The sequence below is a fragment of the Leptosomus discolor genome, chromosome Z, assembly GCF_034619465.1.
Source record: "Leptosomus discolor isolate bLepDis1 chromosome Z, bLepDis1.hap2, whole genome shotgun sequence".
In the NCBI taxonomy this organism is placed as follows: Eukaryota; Metazoa; Chordata; class Aves; order Leptosomiformes; family Leptosomidae; genus Leptosomus; species Leptosomus discolor.
The window spans coordinates 72,448,434-72,462,843 of record NC_141419.1 but is presented as its reverse complement, the minus strand read 5'-3'; the positions used below and the strand labels follow the sequence as shown (position 1 = coordinate 72,462,843).

At 40.3% G+C, this 14,410-nt stretch overlaps 1 protein-coding gene across 1 annotated transcript in view; it reads left to right on the top strand.

The window, feature by feature from the left end:
- RAB3C (RAB3C, member RAS oncogene family) overlaps positions 1 to 14,410 on the top strand; it is a 140,692-nt gene that overhangs the window by 118,171 nt on the left and 8,111 nt on the right. Inside the window, exon 4 of the mRNA XM_086479758.1 lies at positions 10,508 to 10,632. Within this exon, the coding sequence (XP_086335884.1) occupies positions 10,508 to 10,632 (125 nt within the window). The remainder of the gene's footprint in view (positions 1 to 10,507; positions 10,633 to 14,410) is intronic.

The following is a 14,410-nucleotide window of genomic DNA, read 5'->3' as shown; positions in this document are numbered from 1 at the left end:
AAGTAAACCTTGTTGTAGGAGAGGATTTTGTACTCCTGTGAATAAGAATTAAACATTGAAATGTATTTTATACTGCTTTATCATGATAAAAAATAGAAGGAAGTAGGTTGGAAGATGTCTCTGTCTTTAATATCTATCACAGTGTTTGTTGTCTCTTCTCCACTGTCTGTGTAAACATCTGTTCAACATTTCTAAACAAAAAGCCTGGAAAAGAAGTGTGTATTATACATCAGAAGAAGAAAGAAATACAGTTGACTTTGACAGGGAATTTACTGTCTTTTATTAATTCTGCACATCTTCAGCCAAAGTCCACCTTGCCTTAGGTTAGGAGCTTCCATAGAAGAACTGTGTCATCTGTCTCCATGACAAAAAAGCCTCCAGGCTGTGCAATGTCAGGGTGACATACTACGTGTTGGGACCTTACTCTGCCTAAGGCTGTTCTTAGACTTATTTCTTCTTATACCTAGCTGTTTAAGTGCCAGCTGTGGTGTGCCAGCAGTGCAGGTACAGGAGAACACCTCACCTGGTGAGGGCTTTTCTTCTAAAGAGATGGCTATCAGATCTCAGGCACAGAAGGTAGTGGGGAGGAGGTATATAGGGTATAGTACAACCTGCTACATTGGTATTGGAAAGTAGTTTCAACGTGTATTTGTCAGCTGGCAAGAAAGGACGCAGAGATTGTGCCAAAGATGAAAAATTAAGGACATGTGCAACCTGACTGATACAAATTAAGTAAGCCCAGCAGCCTTCTGGTCCTTCATTGTAATTCCAAGTAAAGGGACATATGTAAGAATTACATTTTGAACATAAGCATCTTTTGCCCATAATATATTCATTTGATACCGTGGAATTGCATTGTAGTTTCAGAAAATATCTGACAAAAACAGACACTTGGTACTCTTATTTGAAACAGCGCTGTATGGAAAAGGCACCAGAGCTAATTCATGGACTATTAAGAAATTTATTTGTATATTACATTAAAAATGGGATGTAATTCAATAAAGTACTCAGCAGAGGATTCTGAATGGGAAGGCACTTCTGTGTGCAGGATAAGAACAGATAGAAATGGTTCACTAGAAAGAAAGAAGATTCTGATTCATGAATAACTATGATGCCTACTTCCCATCTTAGGTACCATACAGAATTACACAGTTTTCAATACCACGTCAGTTCTTACTGCATTTTGTTAAACACAGACTCAGAGTGGGCATTATTGAGAAAGCTTCTATTCCTCATTACAATTATAGTAATGGGTTATCACTAAGATACTTACATAAGAACAAATGTCATACACAGAGAATATCAGCTCTTACATCTTTAGCTGTTCCCTTATTTTTCTTATATTTCCTTTTTTGTTGAGTAAACTTTTTGAGAAATGATACGTCATATTTCCTGCATAATGCTATAAAAATGTATATATTAAAGATTAGCTCAGTTTTATCCTCCAAAAGAATTGGATGCAATCTGATTATCTTTATAACCTGTCAAACTGAAATGTGGCACACGGTTTTCTAAAATGAAGTTATAGCCTCAGAAACTTGTAGTGGAGTCTTCTGTTAAGGTAGCTTTTGTGTTTTGTTCACTGGCAAAGCTAAATTTATTTTCCTTAAAGTAGATGCAATTCATACCAGCACAATGAAAACCTGTGATACTCTGGGTAATGTGCATTTTGACTAGCCTTCTGGCTGAAAATGAGCCAGAAATTTGTTAGTGTCACACTGGTCATGCATCATCAATTTATCTTCCTCCAAGGGAAGGTTAAACGTGTAGCCATTCATTGCACGGTGTGCACTCATTGGCTCTGCACAAGGAAGATAAAGCCTGTCAGAAGAAAGCAATGGGTGATTGGTATTCTTCTGGTTTCTTCAATATCAGCTTATTTTACAATCATAAGGCATTTTTCAATTCATTTGCTTTTCAATCCAGATAGAAAATATAATGTTGCATAGACAATAACCGACACATCAAATACAGTCAGTCCTGGCCAATATTCATATATCATAGAATCATGGAATGGTTTGGGTCGGAAAGGACCTTGAAGATCACCTAGTCCACCCCCCCCACCATGGGCAGGGTCACCTTCCACTAGACCAGGTTGCTCAAAGCCCCATCTAATCTGGCCTTGAACACTGCCAGGGAGGGGGCAGCCACAGCTTCTCTGGGCAACCTATTCCAGTGTCTCACCATCCTCACAGGAAAGAATTTCTTCCTAAGATCCAACCTAAATCTCCCCTCTTTCAGTTTGAAGCCATTACTCCTGGTCCTATGACTACAGTCCCTGATCAAGAGTCCCTCCTCACCTTTCCTGTAGCCCCTTTTAAGTACTGAAAGGCTGCAATAAGGTCTCCCCAGAGCCTTCTCTTCTCCAGGCTGAACAACCCCAACACTCTCAGCCTGTCCTCACAGGGGAGGTGCTCCAGCCCCCTGATCACCTTCATGGCCCTCTCTGGACCTGCTTGAGCAGGTCCGTGTCCTTCTTGTGCTGAGGCCCCCAGAGCTGGATGTAGTACTGCAGGTGGGGCCTCACCAGAGCAGAGGGGGAGAATCACCTCCCTTGACTTGCTGGCCACAATTCTCTTGATGCAGCCCAGGATGTGACTGGCTTTATGGGCTGCAGGAACACATTGCTGGCTCACGACTAGCTTTTCGACTATCAGCACCCTCAAGTCCTTCTCTGCAGGGCTGCTCTCAACCCACTCATCGCCCAGCCTGTATCTGTGCTTGGGATTGCCCCAACCCAGGTGCAGGACCTTGCACTTGGCCTTGCTGAACTTCATGAGGTTTGCACGGGCCCATCTCTCCAGCCTGTCCAGGTCCCTTTGGATGGCATCCCTTCTCTCCAGCATGTCCACTGCATCTCACAGCTTGGTGTCACTGTCAAACACCCCCGTCTGTTGCAAGAGTAAAGGGACTGGTATGTCCCATTTTTGTTATTACATCCACTTCTCCACAGATAATTTTCACTTGCGGCTTTGTGATACTGAGGATGGAAGAAATTTATTTTGTTCATTTTTCTGTTCCTTCTTTACCCCCCTCCATCCATATTCAATACTTTTGTGTTGCTGTGACATCTTAGCCTATTCTCTATCATATGTTAATAAGCACTTGCAGTCAGCAGGTGCTGGTACCATCACTGAAAATAAGCATCGCAAATTCAGTATATGTCATTTATTCTGAATAGGAGATGCTAGGACATCCACTAGATTTAAATCTTCAGTGAGAAGGATCAAGGTGTAATTTCCCCATTCCTGTCACAAGTTCATGTACCTCAGCTTTCTATTTTGATAATTTTTTTCCTTTACTGATTGCTTTTGTTGATTTCCACTAATTTCTCCAATAATTATAAAGGGGTTCATGAGCACAAGAGGTAAAAGAATTTGTATTAGTCATAATTATTGACCTTTTATGGCCCTCAGCTGGAGCATGCCAGAATGATGAAATGAGTAACAACACTTTGAGTTTAAACATTGCAGATGTTCCAGATCTTCCTCATCAGTAAGGGAGGAAAGATCCTGAGATGTTTGTCAAAGCTAGTTCTGTTTCTTGGGGCTATGTATGCTCCCAACTGCCCAGCAGTTCAACTAAAATCTGGCAAATGTTAGGATCCTCTTTTTATTATGACTGATGTTATTGTTAGTTATTTCTAGTATATTCCTATTATGCCAGTAACCATGGCTACAAAAAACCTAGCATAGTCCAGGACTCTTCTGTTTTGTTTTTCCTCAGAGTGCTTCAAATTTTTAACCTTGGCACTGTCTTCAAAATCCCAATCAGAAAGTTGAGTTGGGTTTTTTTGTTGGTAGGTTTATACATTTTGGATGGCTCGTCTCCCACTAACAGTAGATTATTTACTGGAGAACAGATGGAAAGCCTGAGGCCACCTCTATCCTTGCCCTCCCTACGGCAGGGTCTGTGTGCCAACTGCAGAGCAGCTGGTACACAGCCAGCTTCCACATGGCCATCAAGATTGAGCACTGCAGTCATTTAACATGTTGTATGGAATAATCCTATATAGTCCCCGTCTCCATCATATCCGCAAGATGCATTGGAGAGAGGCAATGAGAAAACTCAAAGATATGGGGGCATTCCTAAAGCACATAACCTATCAGGATTGCTGGGAATAATAAGGGTTTAGGAGACATAAAGAGGGTATGGGGAAGGGAATGAAACATATGATACACACTGAAGTATAGAAGACACTTCGTAGTATGAGGAAGACCTCAGACTTACCCTGTGGAAAAGACGGCTTGAATGGGAGACTGCCAGAGCTCCTCACGGACAAGGAGCATGGGAAAGGGCTCCTGAAATTATTCTGGCCTGTGAAAAGATGGGAATGGCAGAGCTTCCCCTTACCATCCCAGTCTGTGTCAGAGGGTGGAGAGGGCTGTGCCATACTTTCCCACATCATAAGATGAGGACAGGGGAAGGGGGGAAAGATACCCTCCACTGCCTCAATTACAGAAGGAAAATTGTGTCTCCTGAAAATGCTGGAAAGCCAGCCTTCCTGCTCAGAGGTAGCCAGACATTTGGCGCATTTACTGCAAATAGAGGAAGGAAGCTCAATTGGGGGCAGTCAATGCTTTTGGCTATACCTCCAAACTCATAGCTGCTTCTCTGACACTCCCCCTCACCAAATACTTAAATTAACTGAGAAAGTTTTAGAATAAATAACCTGGACTCCACCCCAGATCCCATCACTACATTGCGACCCCTGATAGCTCAGCTAACAGGCTTTGGAGCACCATGCTATAGAAGGAGATGGGAGAATTTTAAGGATCAATCAGTGAACCCAATAGTAACTTCAAAAAATAAAAAGGTTTTGGTAGAGATTTTTTTAATTTGGATAAGGGGGTTTTTTGCCCTTTTTTTTTTTTTTTTTCACTTGGTTTCCTGGCTAGATGATGAATTCCCGTTAATTGTGTACTCCTTTCTGAAACCAGAACATCAGAAGTACAACATGTTCACTGAACTTACTGGAATGAACGTTATACATGGCCCCTTCTGAGCCTTTTCATTAGGGTGCTTCTCTGTTGTCAGTGCATGTGACTTACTACATAATTAAGCTAAAAAGCCCATAGAAACCAGGACCTCTAGGGATGGCAGGCATCCTTGGAGGGCTCTTGGTCCAGAAAGTGCATAGACTGCAGCTGGGCATATCTTCATGGAATATATTTGTTTGCTATTCTTGCTCTCTGTGGGTGAGAATACCCTAGAGACTACTCTGGGTTAGATAAATGTTTATTCTGGACATACATGGGTTAGTAAATAGTCATCCTGTAGAGACTTACTCAGAGTGAACCCTAAGGTATGCCAAACACTGGGTGCAACCTGAAATGTATGAAGTACAACAAGCAGCAGGTTCGGCGCCTCTAGCAGTTTCTCCAGTGTACAGTGCAGTGTTACCCAGATGTAGCCAAGTCTGAACTCTTACAGGAAAGTATATCACGCTGGATCTGACAGCTCAAGAGAGACAAGGCTGCTGAGGTTCCATGCCCCAGGTCTAGCCACTAGTGAGGCTGAAGATGTATTCCCAGCAGGTATGTACTCACCACATGTAGAACACATATATATGCATATATACATGGCTAGCCACACAGATCACAGGCAGACACACGCAGAGCGCTCCCACAAACACAAACAGCACCAACAGGCTCCTCCTGCTCTCCTTCCTGGCAGAGCAGCACGGAAGTCCACTAGTGAGAATATATATCCATGTAAACATACACACAGCGTGGGTCCCTCCATCAGCTGGGCTAGGATCACAGTGTCCCCAGTTGCTGTCACCTGCATGTACAAGCCTCAAGTGTTGACCCACGGTGGTGGGTTTCACGCCTGGTCAGTGGGGCTGAGGTTCTCCTAGGACAGTCCTGGGAGAGACCTGGATGTGGTGTCCCTTCTTCTGAGTCCTTAATTCAGGTTGTCACCTGCCTTTGTGCCCCTGTGCTCCTCTGGGCTTGTGGACATGGGCCTTTGACAGTCTGATGGCTCCTGTGAGAAGCCTGGAAGCAGCTCTCCCACCTGCTATCATCTCTCTGTGCCCCTTGTGGATCTGCAGATGAGCGTTTATCGCATAATTTGATGTGAACAAGCTAGTTTCCACAATGGTAACATCACAACAGTGCTCCCATGTTGCTCTGTGCTAGCTACCTTGGCTTTCAGCATCTCAGCTACCTCAGCCAGCTGGGGCTGTGTATTTCTGAACTCCACTCCATCATGCTGTGCAATACTCCTTGTAAGCTGTCCACACAAGCACAAACAGACACTTCACCATTGTTGCCTGAACAGACACTCCACCATTGTTGCCTGGACAATTATTTGAAGCTTTTGCATGTTCAGAGGTGCAGGGTCACACTGCTGCACGAAGGTTAGTCTCCTGCTTCTTTGAAGGATTTGTTCTTTCATGGTTGGTTTCAGTCTTCCTGCCAGAACCAAGTTCTTTATTAAACTGATTCTTTTGTAGACTTCAAGCAGAGTCTTATCTGAGAATAGATGTAGCCCTTTAAGCTTGTACCTGATCTTTTTGCAAAAGATAATGTGCTGCAACATAGACCTTTTACTTACTGCTTTCTCTCTGTCATGAAAGTACATTTCACTATGCTTGGTTATAAACAGAATGGACATTTAACTTTTTTGAAAGACTTGGAGGGGGGTAGTGCATGATAATAGTGTCTTTGGTCTTTATAGTGATGTGTTCACTGTTCTAAGCATTGTAATATTCGCTTTGAAACCTGTGTGCTCATGAGAGATGAGCTAACAGCGAATAGCTTTGCCTAGGCAACACTGGTTTTATTCTCTCCTTCAGTAAATGACGGTGCTAGAAGTGGTAGCAATACAAAATCTCATTATACTTTATTGAACTAAAAAGCAATACTTTCAGAACAATATTTCTTGAACTAACAAGTATTACAAGGCATTTCCTAGGGACTGAGCTAAGTAGCATGATAATACTGAATCAGTGTGCATATGGACATATGCCCATGTGAACTGTTTAACTTTGCCTTTCCTTTAGGGCTCATTTGAAAAAAAAAAAAAAACAAAACAACTGTGTTTTGAATATTTTTTTTCATATAGTATTTCATTCCATCAAACAAAGGAAAAAAGCATCTGTATTACCTTTGACAGTCTTCTGTCATAATAGTTCGAAGATTTTTGGAGATTTATTGATGTAACTGTACAGCACTTTGAACCAGTAGTGGAAAATACAGCACTGTTTTAAGATGAGCAAATAGCATTCCTTTAGCTAGCGTTCAGCAAGTGCTCTTTTCTGACAAGGAATATGGCAGGATTGCAATACAGGGAGAATAAGTCTTGTGTTGATCACTGAAAGTAATGGATCATTGAACTCCTCCATTAATCTGCCCCTCTGCTGTCTATACATTATAAAAATTCAAGCATGATGTAGATTGCCTGCCGACCATACAACTAGAATGTGAAAGATTTACGAGGTAAATTACTATTGACATACACCAGGTCACTGAGACTGAACAAGAATTGCTGTATTCAGCTCACTGCAGACATCAGCTTTGCCTTTTCATGTCTTCAGTCTTCCTGAGGCTAAAGTTCTTTACAAGGACAATGGTTTGTATTTTGGATTAATCAGAAGACTTGGTCATTTGAAAAGTCACATATGCAAGGAACAGCAAAATCTCTTTTTTAAATGACCTATTTGTTGGCTTTTGTGGAGAGTTGTGAGAATCAAAATCTATAGAAGCCATTAGTGTAAATGTATGTCTAAAAGAAAATATAACAGTGATAAGCCTATTATACTCTTTGAATCCAAGCTCCTACTGATGCGGGGTTGGGTGGGGATGCATTTGACCGATTTTCAGTCAGTCAGTTGTACTTTTGCACTACAGAGTCTTTTTCAAAACCTAAGTCTTTGGAATTGTTATCAAGGACAAGAGCTCTTCTCTTGTTGCTTAAAAAATTCTTTATAACTAGAAGTTGAGACACAAGAAAACGAGATTAAAAAAGTCTAAGAATGTAAGTAGTCGCTTTGGTAATGAGAAGCATTTGAATGCACAGCTTCATAGTTCGTAGAATGAAAAATCATATCTGGCTGCAATAAAATGAAGGGTGTTACATTCTTAAACAAAGAAACTCATTTAATCTCTGGAACAAAAGTTTGCAAAACAAGGGTTTGGATGTGTTCCTGTGTGACCTGCTCTAGGTTAACCTGCTTTGGTGGGTGAGTTGGACCAGATGATCTCCAGAGATCCTTTCCAACTCCTACCATTCTGTGATTCTGTGATTCTGTGAATTCTCTTGACACTGATGTGACAATATTTCTCCAGGTTGCATCTCTGCATTTATCAATTTTGTGTATTTCGTCTTTGCAGAATACACAAGTAATTTCTTCTGTAAAGCTTAACATTTTTACTCTATATTTTGCTTCTGAAATGTCTTCAATTTGCTGCTGACATAAGGGGAACAAATTGACCTCCAACTCATAACTGTTCGAAGCTAAGCTCTTTTAGAGTCCTTAATGGACTAACATCCTCTGACGTTAGGGCTACTAGTATTTGCAAAGTTGCTATGGTGACAAATGTAGTTCTAGTTTAAAAAAAAAAAAAAAAAAATCTATTTTGCTTAACCACAAATTCCAGAAGAACTCAGCATGGTTCCAAAAGAACATTTGTGCCAAAATGAATGCATGGTGCCCTTTTTTCTGAACAATTGTACCTTCAGTAAAATGTAAGCGTCTAAGGAAGTCTGACCTCTGCTTTGGTTATGGTACCTTATGATCGCCTACTCAAATTACTATAAAATACATTTAAAATAGCAGAGTGTCCATTTCTTGAAGGAAAGAGCAGGGCACACCCAAGCGAACAATCTGTAGCACAAAATGCCTGGGGCTTGCTTTAGCTTCTTTTGGATCATTCTGATGAGGTAAAATAACCCTACAGGCAGTGTGATCCTTTCCCTAAATTCCTCTGCCTAGCACTGCAAACCCATCATGCATCACTTAAAGGTGTTTTGACTCATGCAGGGGGGTCTGGGCCAGTGGGTAACAGCATCGGACCCAGAGTTACAGATATAGCTGTAGCAGGTTTTGCCCATGTGAATCCCTCTGGTCTTGCAATAAGCAAAGTCAGCTGGGGAGATTTGATCCATTTTCTGTCTTTCAACAGCAATGGTTGTCAGACTGCATCATGATCTTTTTTGTGCGTGGAACATTTTGCAGACAGGGATTTGAATATGTAGAGATAATGGCTGTGCTATGAGAAGGGGCCATTAGTGAACTTAGCACCCACACAAACCCACTTCCGAAACACTTAGATGACAGATTTTTGAAGCTATTTAATCTTTTCTCACAGAGACCTAGGGCCCTGATACACAACAGAATTCCCTTCCAGGGTGCCTCTCATAAACCTGTAGTTAAGCAGGTTAGTTTCTATTCCAGTGCAGTTTTCCTAAGCATCCTGTATTGTCCAAGGGGAGAGAAAGAGACACAGAGAGATGCTCTGCATTTTTTTCTTTCTCCATTGATCACATGGGGACAAAAGTGATGTTAATATCCTACCAAACAGTTGACTCACAGCCTAAAGCCAGACATAGTCACAAGTCTAAGGCAAAGGGTAAATGCTTAGAGTAAGCTTGCTGCACCCTGCATTACCTTCAGTGGCAGATACTGGTCTCAGAAGGCAGTAGTGAGCAGCATTACTCCTGGCTGAGCCTGAGGCCAGGACTCGGAGCTTTCCTTCCTACAGAGCAGGTCTGAGTATCAGCAGAATGGTGGCAGTCAGCAAATGAGCGCTGCTACAAGTGTGCTCCTAAGTTGCCCATTTAGCTGCATCTCACTCAAATCGCAGGAAAGAGCTTGGTAGAGTAATCTATTTCACCACCAGCACTCAAGGTCCCACCATGTTTCAAGGCCTCAGATACTCCAATTCAGCTGTAGTCATGGTTAGGGCTTATATAATTTAAATGGAAGGTAAATCAAAGTTCAAACTCAGCCCCTGTCACTAGCTTAATGCACAATGTAAATGTTGCTGTCATCCTGGTAGGTCAAAGGCCTATAGTAGAGCTTGCTGGAGAGAAACAACAGAAAGAAGACAGAATGGCTTTGAAGTTTTGCTGATAAATTTAGATCATGATTTTAAAAGCTGAAAGATAAGAAATGAATAAGCTGTTGATTTTGTTTCAAAGCTCTGGTTTTAGATGATGAGGTTTGCATTAAAATGTGAAAATACTTTTTTTAATTGTGTGAAAGTGTCACCACTTCTTTCTAAAAATACAGGAAGACTGTTGATGGCAGGAGAAAATATTGAAAGACTCTTGTTTTAAGAAGCGAAAGTGAAACCCATGTTGGTATTATTCCTGTAATAATAATTTCTGACAGACAATCCTTAGTTCGTTTGAAATCCAGAATTTAATAGAATCATATCACCCTAGATGTCAAAATCAGTATTGTCTTTTTGTCTTGTTACAGTTCTGTTTGAAACTGATTTAAGGGGAATTTGCTTTGCTCTGACTTCTCTCTCTCTTTTTGTGTCTCTCTTTTAAGGTCCACTCAAATCAAAACATACTCTTGGGATAACGCCCAGGTTATTTTGGTCGGTAATAAATGTGACATGGAGGATGAACGAGTAATCTTCACCGAGAGAGGCAAACATTTAGCAGAGCAACTTGGTAAGAAAAGAAATTACAAAAGCTTTATGATTCGTTGTGAGAATGCACAAACTAATGTCATTAATTGCTACAGTATTTGTAATGAAATGTTCTTGATACATTCACTATAAAGGAATGGTCATACACTGCCTCCCTTTTGTTTCTGCAGACTGAGGTCTGAACTGTTCTTGTTGATATCACTAATAGGGTAACATCATTGGAACAGACATGTGTCCAGGGTTGACCTTATGCAGAGCTGTGACATGATTGTCATCTAGAAGTGACCACAAGACCAGTGCTGGCTCAGAGGGTGGCTTAGACTAAAGATGTATCTGATAAAATGTTCCTTATGCAGCTCCTTAGATAGGAAGTACATTACAGCCTTTGTGATAAGCAGCAAGATTAGGCATGTGTCTGTAGATATACAATATGTTTAGACAGTTATAGCTATAGGCAGATATATTCTAGCCAGGGAGAAATTTAAAAAAAAAAAAAACCCACACCAAAACAAACCAACAAAAAAACGAGGAGAGGAGAGATTGAGGAAACAGCTTACTCCAAATGTGAACTAGACCTTTTTGCAAGTTGAGAGCACTTGTGTTATGATTTCCAATACCAATAATCCAAAACAGAAAGACGCCAATATCCAACTCCTGCTGCTAACAGCTCACCTGATGCACATTTACACGGGTGTAAATAACACAAACTTCTGTTTCATAAAGTGTCCCTCTAGGAGGCAAATGTTGTCCGCACAGAAAATTAAGGAGCTATGAACTTCTCTGTTCTTTCTGTTTCTGCCCAGCAGTGATATCCTTTCATACCATTAAATATTTTTAAGGTTACACCAGCCAAACTGTATACGAAAATCTCCAGAGCATCATCATAATACTACTACCTTGCTTGTTTTTTTCCTCCAAATTTGCTGATCTCTGGAAATCATGCTTGGAAGGTGTGTAAATCAAACCCTGGCATCACTGGAGGTCAATTTCTGTGCTGTACTGTGCTTGGGTTTGTTATTATTTTTAAAACTGACTGTGGTAAATGCTTAGTCTGGTGAATATGTGTATAACTAAGATCTCCTTGTCACTATTCCTATATAAGCGGTTATGGAAAAGGGTGTTGTAAGAGTAACTGCATGGGAAACAGACAGAGATTGTGGCACTTCCACCCATGCTAGATCTAATCCCATGCTGGTGGTTCTTAAATTATCTATATTCATAGCTCACTGACTTTTTTTAAAAAAGTAATTTTTCTACTTGTATAATTGCTTGTCCTGGTAAATAATTTCATCAGAAAAACACATCTTCTTATCGTATCTGTCTAAACAAGAATTACCTATGTTAAAAGCACACCTCAGAGGTACACATTAAAAATGACCATAAATTAGTTCTTGAAAGATGACGGAAAAGATTTAACAGCAGGTTATGTCCAGAAAAACTGCCCACATTTTGAAGAACTCAGTTTCTAAAACTGTTCACAACAAAACCAGAATGGTTACCATTGCACCTCTTTTAACGGAGGATATTCTTCTTTGCAGAAATACCTGTCACATCATATACATTTCTAAAATCTGTTCTTCCCTCTGTGAGCATTTCTAATATTTATTCATTTTACTAGGTACTAGGAAAGTGTATTCAGTGGAGAAAGAAATGCAAAAAATGTAACTGCATATTTTTACCCCAGATTTAGAGCTGGCACTAAGATGTCTGGCAATAAACATAAATTTTCAATGTAGCATTTGAAGATTTTTTTTAAGTCACACAACTCGTCTGAATTTCTATTCCTTGAACTATTTTCCTATAGAAAGATTGATGCAGTGAGTTGACAAGGAATCCCCAAGGATTAATTTAGCAAGATGAGAAGGAACTTTGTATGTTGTACAGTCAAGAATCCTCAGCTGTAATAACCAATGTTTGCAAAAAAAAAAAAAAGTAATGAGATGATAGATATCAAAACTCATGTTTCAGGCTTTAAAGCAAACTCTAACTCCCGGGATTTAGAATTCAATCTTTATGGAAGCAGACTATCCTCTATTCCCATATTTATTTACTCTGGGGTTTTCCTTTCTTAGATATACGTCCTGTGGCATTCTCAAGGGCAGATTATTGTATTGGATAAACTGTGGCTCTGATCCAGTATGTCATTCACTGTACTCAGACTGCACACACAAATGTTGATATGTTTCCTGTACATGTGCAATCATTTCTTACATTTGCTCAGAGGTTGTGGGAGGTGGTGTCAAGAAAAGCAGAATGAGTTTCTCTGAATTGTAGGAAGTGCTCTAGCCATGTTAGCCAGTTTGAAGAGCACGTGCTGGGTCAAACACTTGTCTTTTCTTTCTCTGCCAGTGAGTTGATAACATCTCTTGTGGGCAAGCTGCAAAAATAAGGATATAGATTTTTGTGCCCAGCAAGAAATTTTAAGACTGTGGGCCCTTTGAATGCCATGGTGATTGCAGCCACAATTACAAGCAAGTACAACGCATGAGTCCTGTACAAAGAACACATTGTGAAACACTCTGTTCTCAAGTGTGGTTTTATTTTCAGCCCTGGTTTGTTTGAAGTCACTGAGAAAATGAATACATGTACATTTTGGGCCGGGTTTTCAAAAGGTCAAAAAGAGCACTAGGCATTTAATCCTCAGGGAAACAGAGTGTCCTGTCAAGAACAGCATTATCGGAAAACTGGGCCTCTTTTGTGGCTGCTGACCTCTTTGAAAAGTGTGGACTTCAATTTTATTAATAAAGTGTAATCAATCATTTCTTTAAGTCTTAGTGCTAGCTTATTTCTCAAGTGTAACCCAAACAAGTGGTTTAGATCAACCACGAATTGGCCTCATTACCTGCAAAGGTCTGGCTAAACTAGCCAAGTATCCTGTGGTAGCTCCAAGTCTCTCTAACACTAACAGAAGTTCACAAAAGAGAGAAGGAATGATTAAGAAAACCAGATCTGACCTTGAAGGGAAATTAACAGAATATTTATGAAGGCAGAATTTGTCTCATTTCCATTTAAAATTTTTTTTTAAGTTTGTTGTTAATGACATAGGGCATGACATTGGCAATACCACCACAGATCATAGCTGCAAGCAACATACTACCTTATCTACGGTAACGCCCAGAAGTAGGTGCTTTGTGAAAGGTATAAAACGGCAAACATACAGTGATACTTTCCCAGACTGTAGCAACTTATATTAATAGGTCTCATGAACCAAAGGCAATATCTTTATGTTCAGTAGCCCTTTCATGATATTTTTTCCATGGACTTGTCCAATGATGTCTTTGAAACCACGTAAAATCTTACCATCCACAACATCCTTTAAATACGCGCAGTTTATCTGAGTTACCTGCTTCTGGTTTGAATCAGTCACTTGATAGTTTTGTTTGATTTTTCTTCACTGTCATATTCCAAGATACGGTGAACAATTGTTTGCTGTCACCTGTTCTGTAACACAGTTGGTTTCAGAGACCTCTATCACACCCCTCATTTTTCTCCAGGCTGAAATTCCCAGACTATTTCATTGTTCCAGACACAAAGACCATCTCACACCTTAGCCATTCCTTGTCACCCTGTTCAGTACAGGGTGTAAGTGGTACAGCCTTTTTTCAGAAATTAGTTCATGGTTGTTTAACATAACAGCATCACTGAAAGAGTAATGTTAGAATGAGGTAAAAACACACAGGATCAAATAAGTTCAGTTGAGTCATGTAACTTTACCTCACAGAGGTATCATACTGGGAAAATACAGAAAGGTTGAAAACCAGCCAGTAGGGAGAACTAATTAACATAATGTTAATATTGAC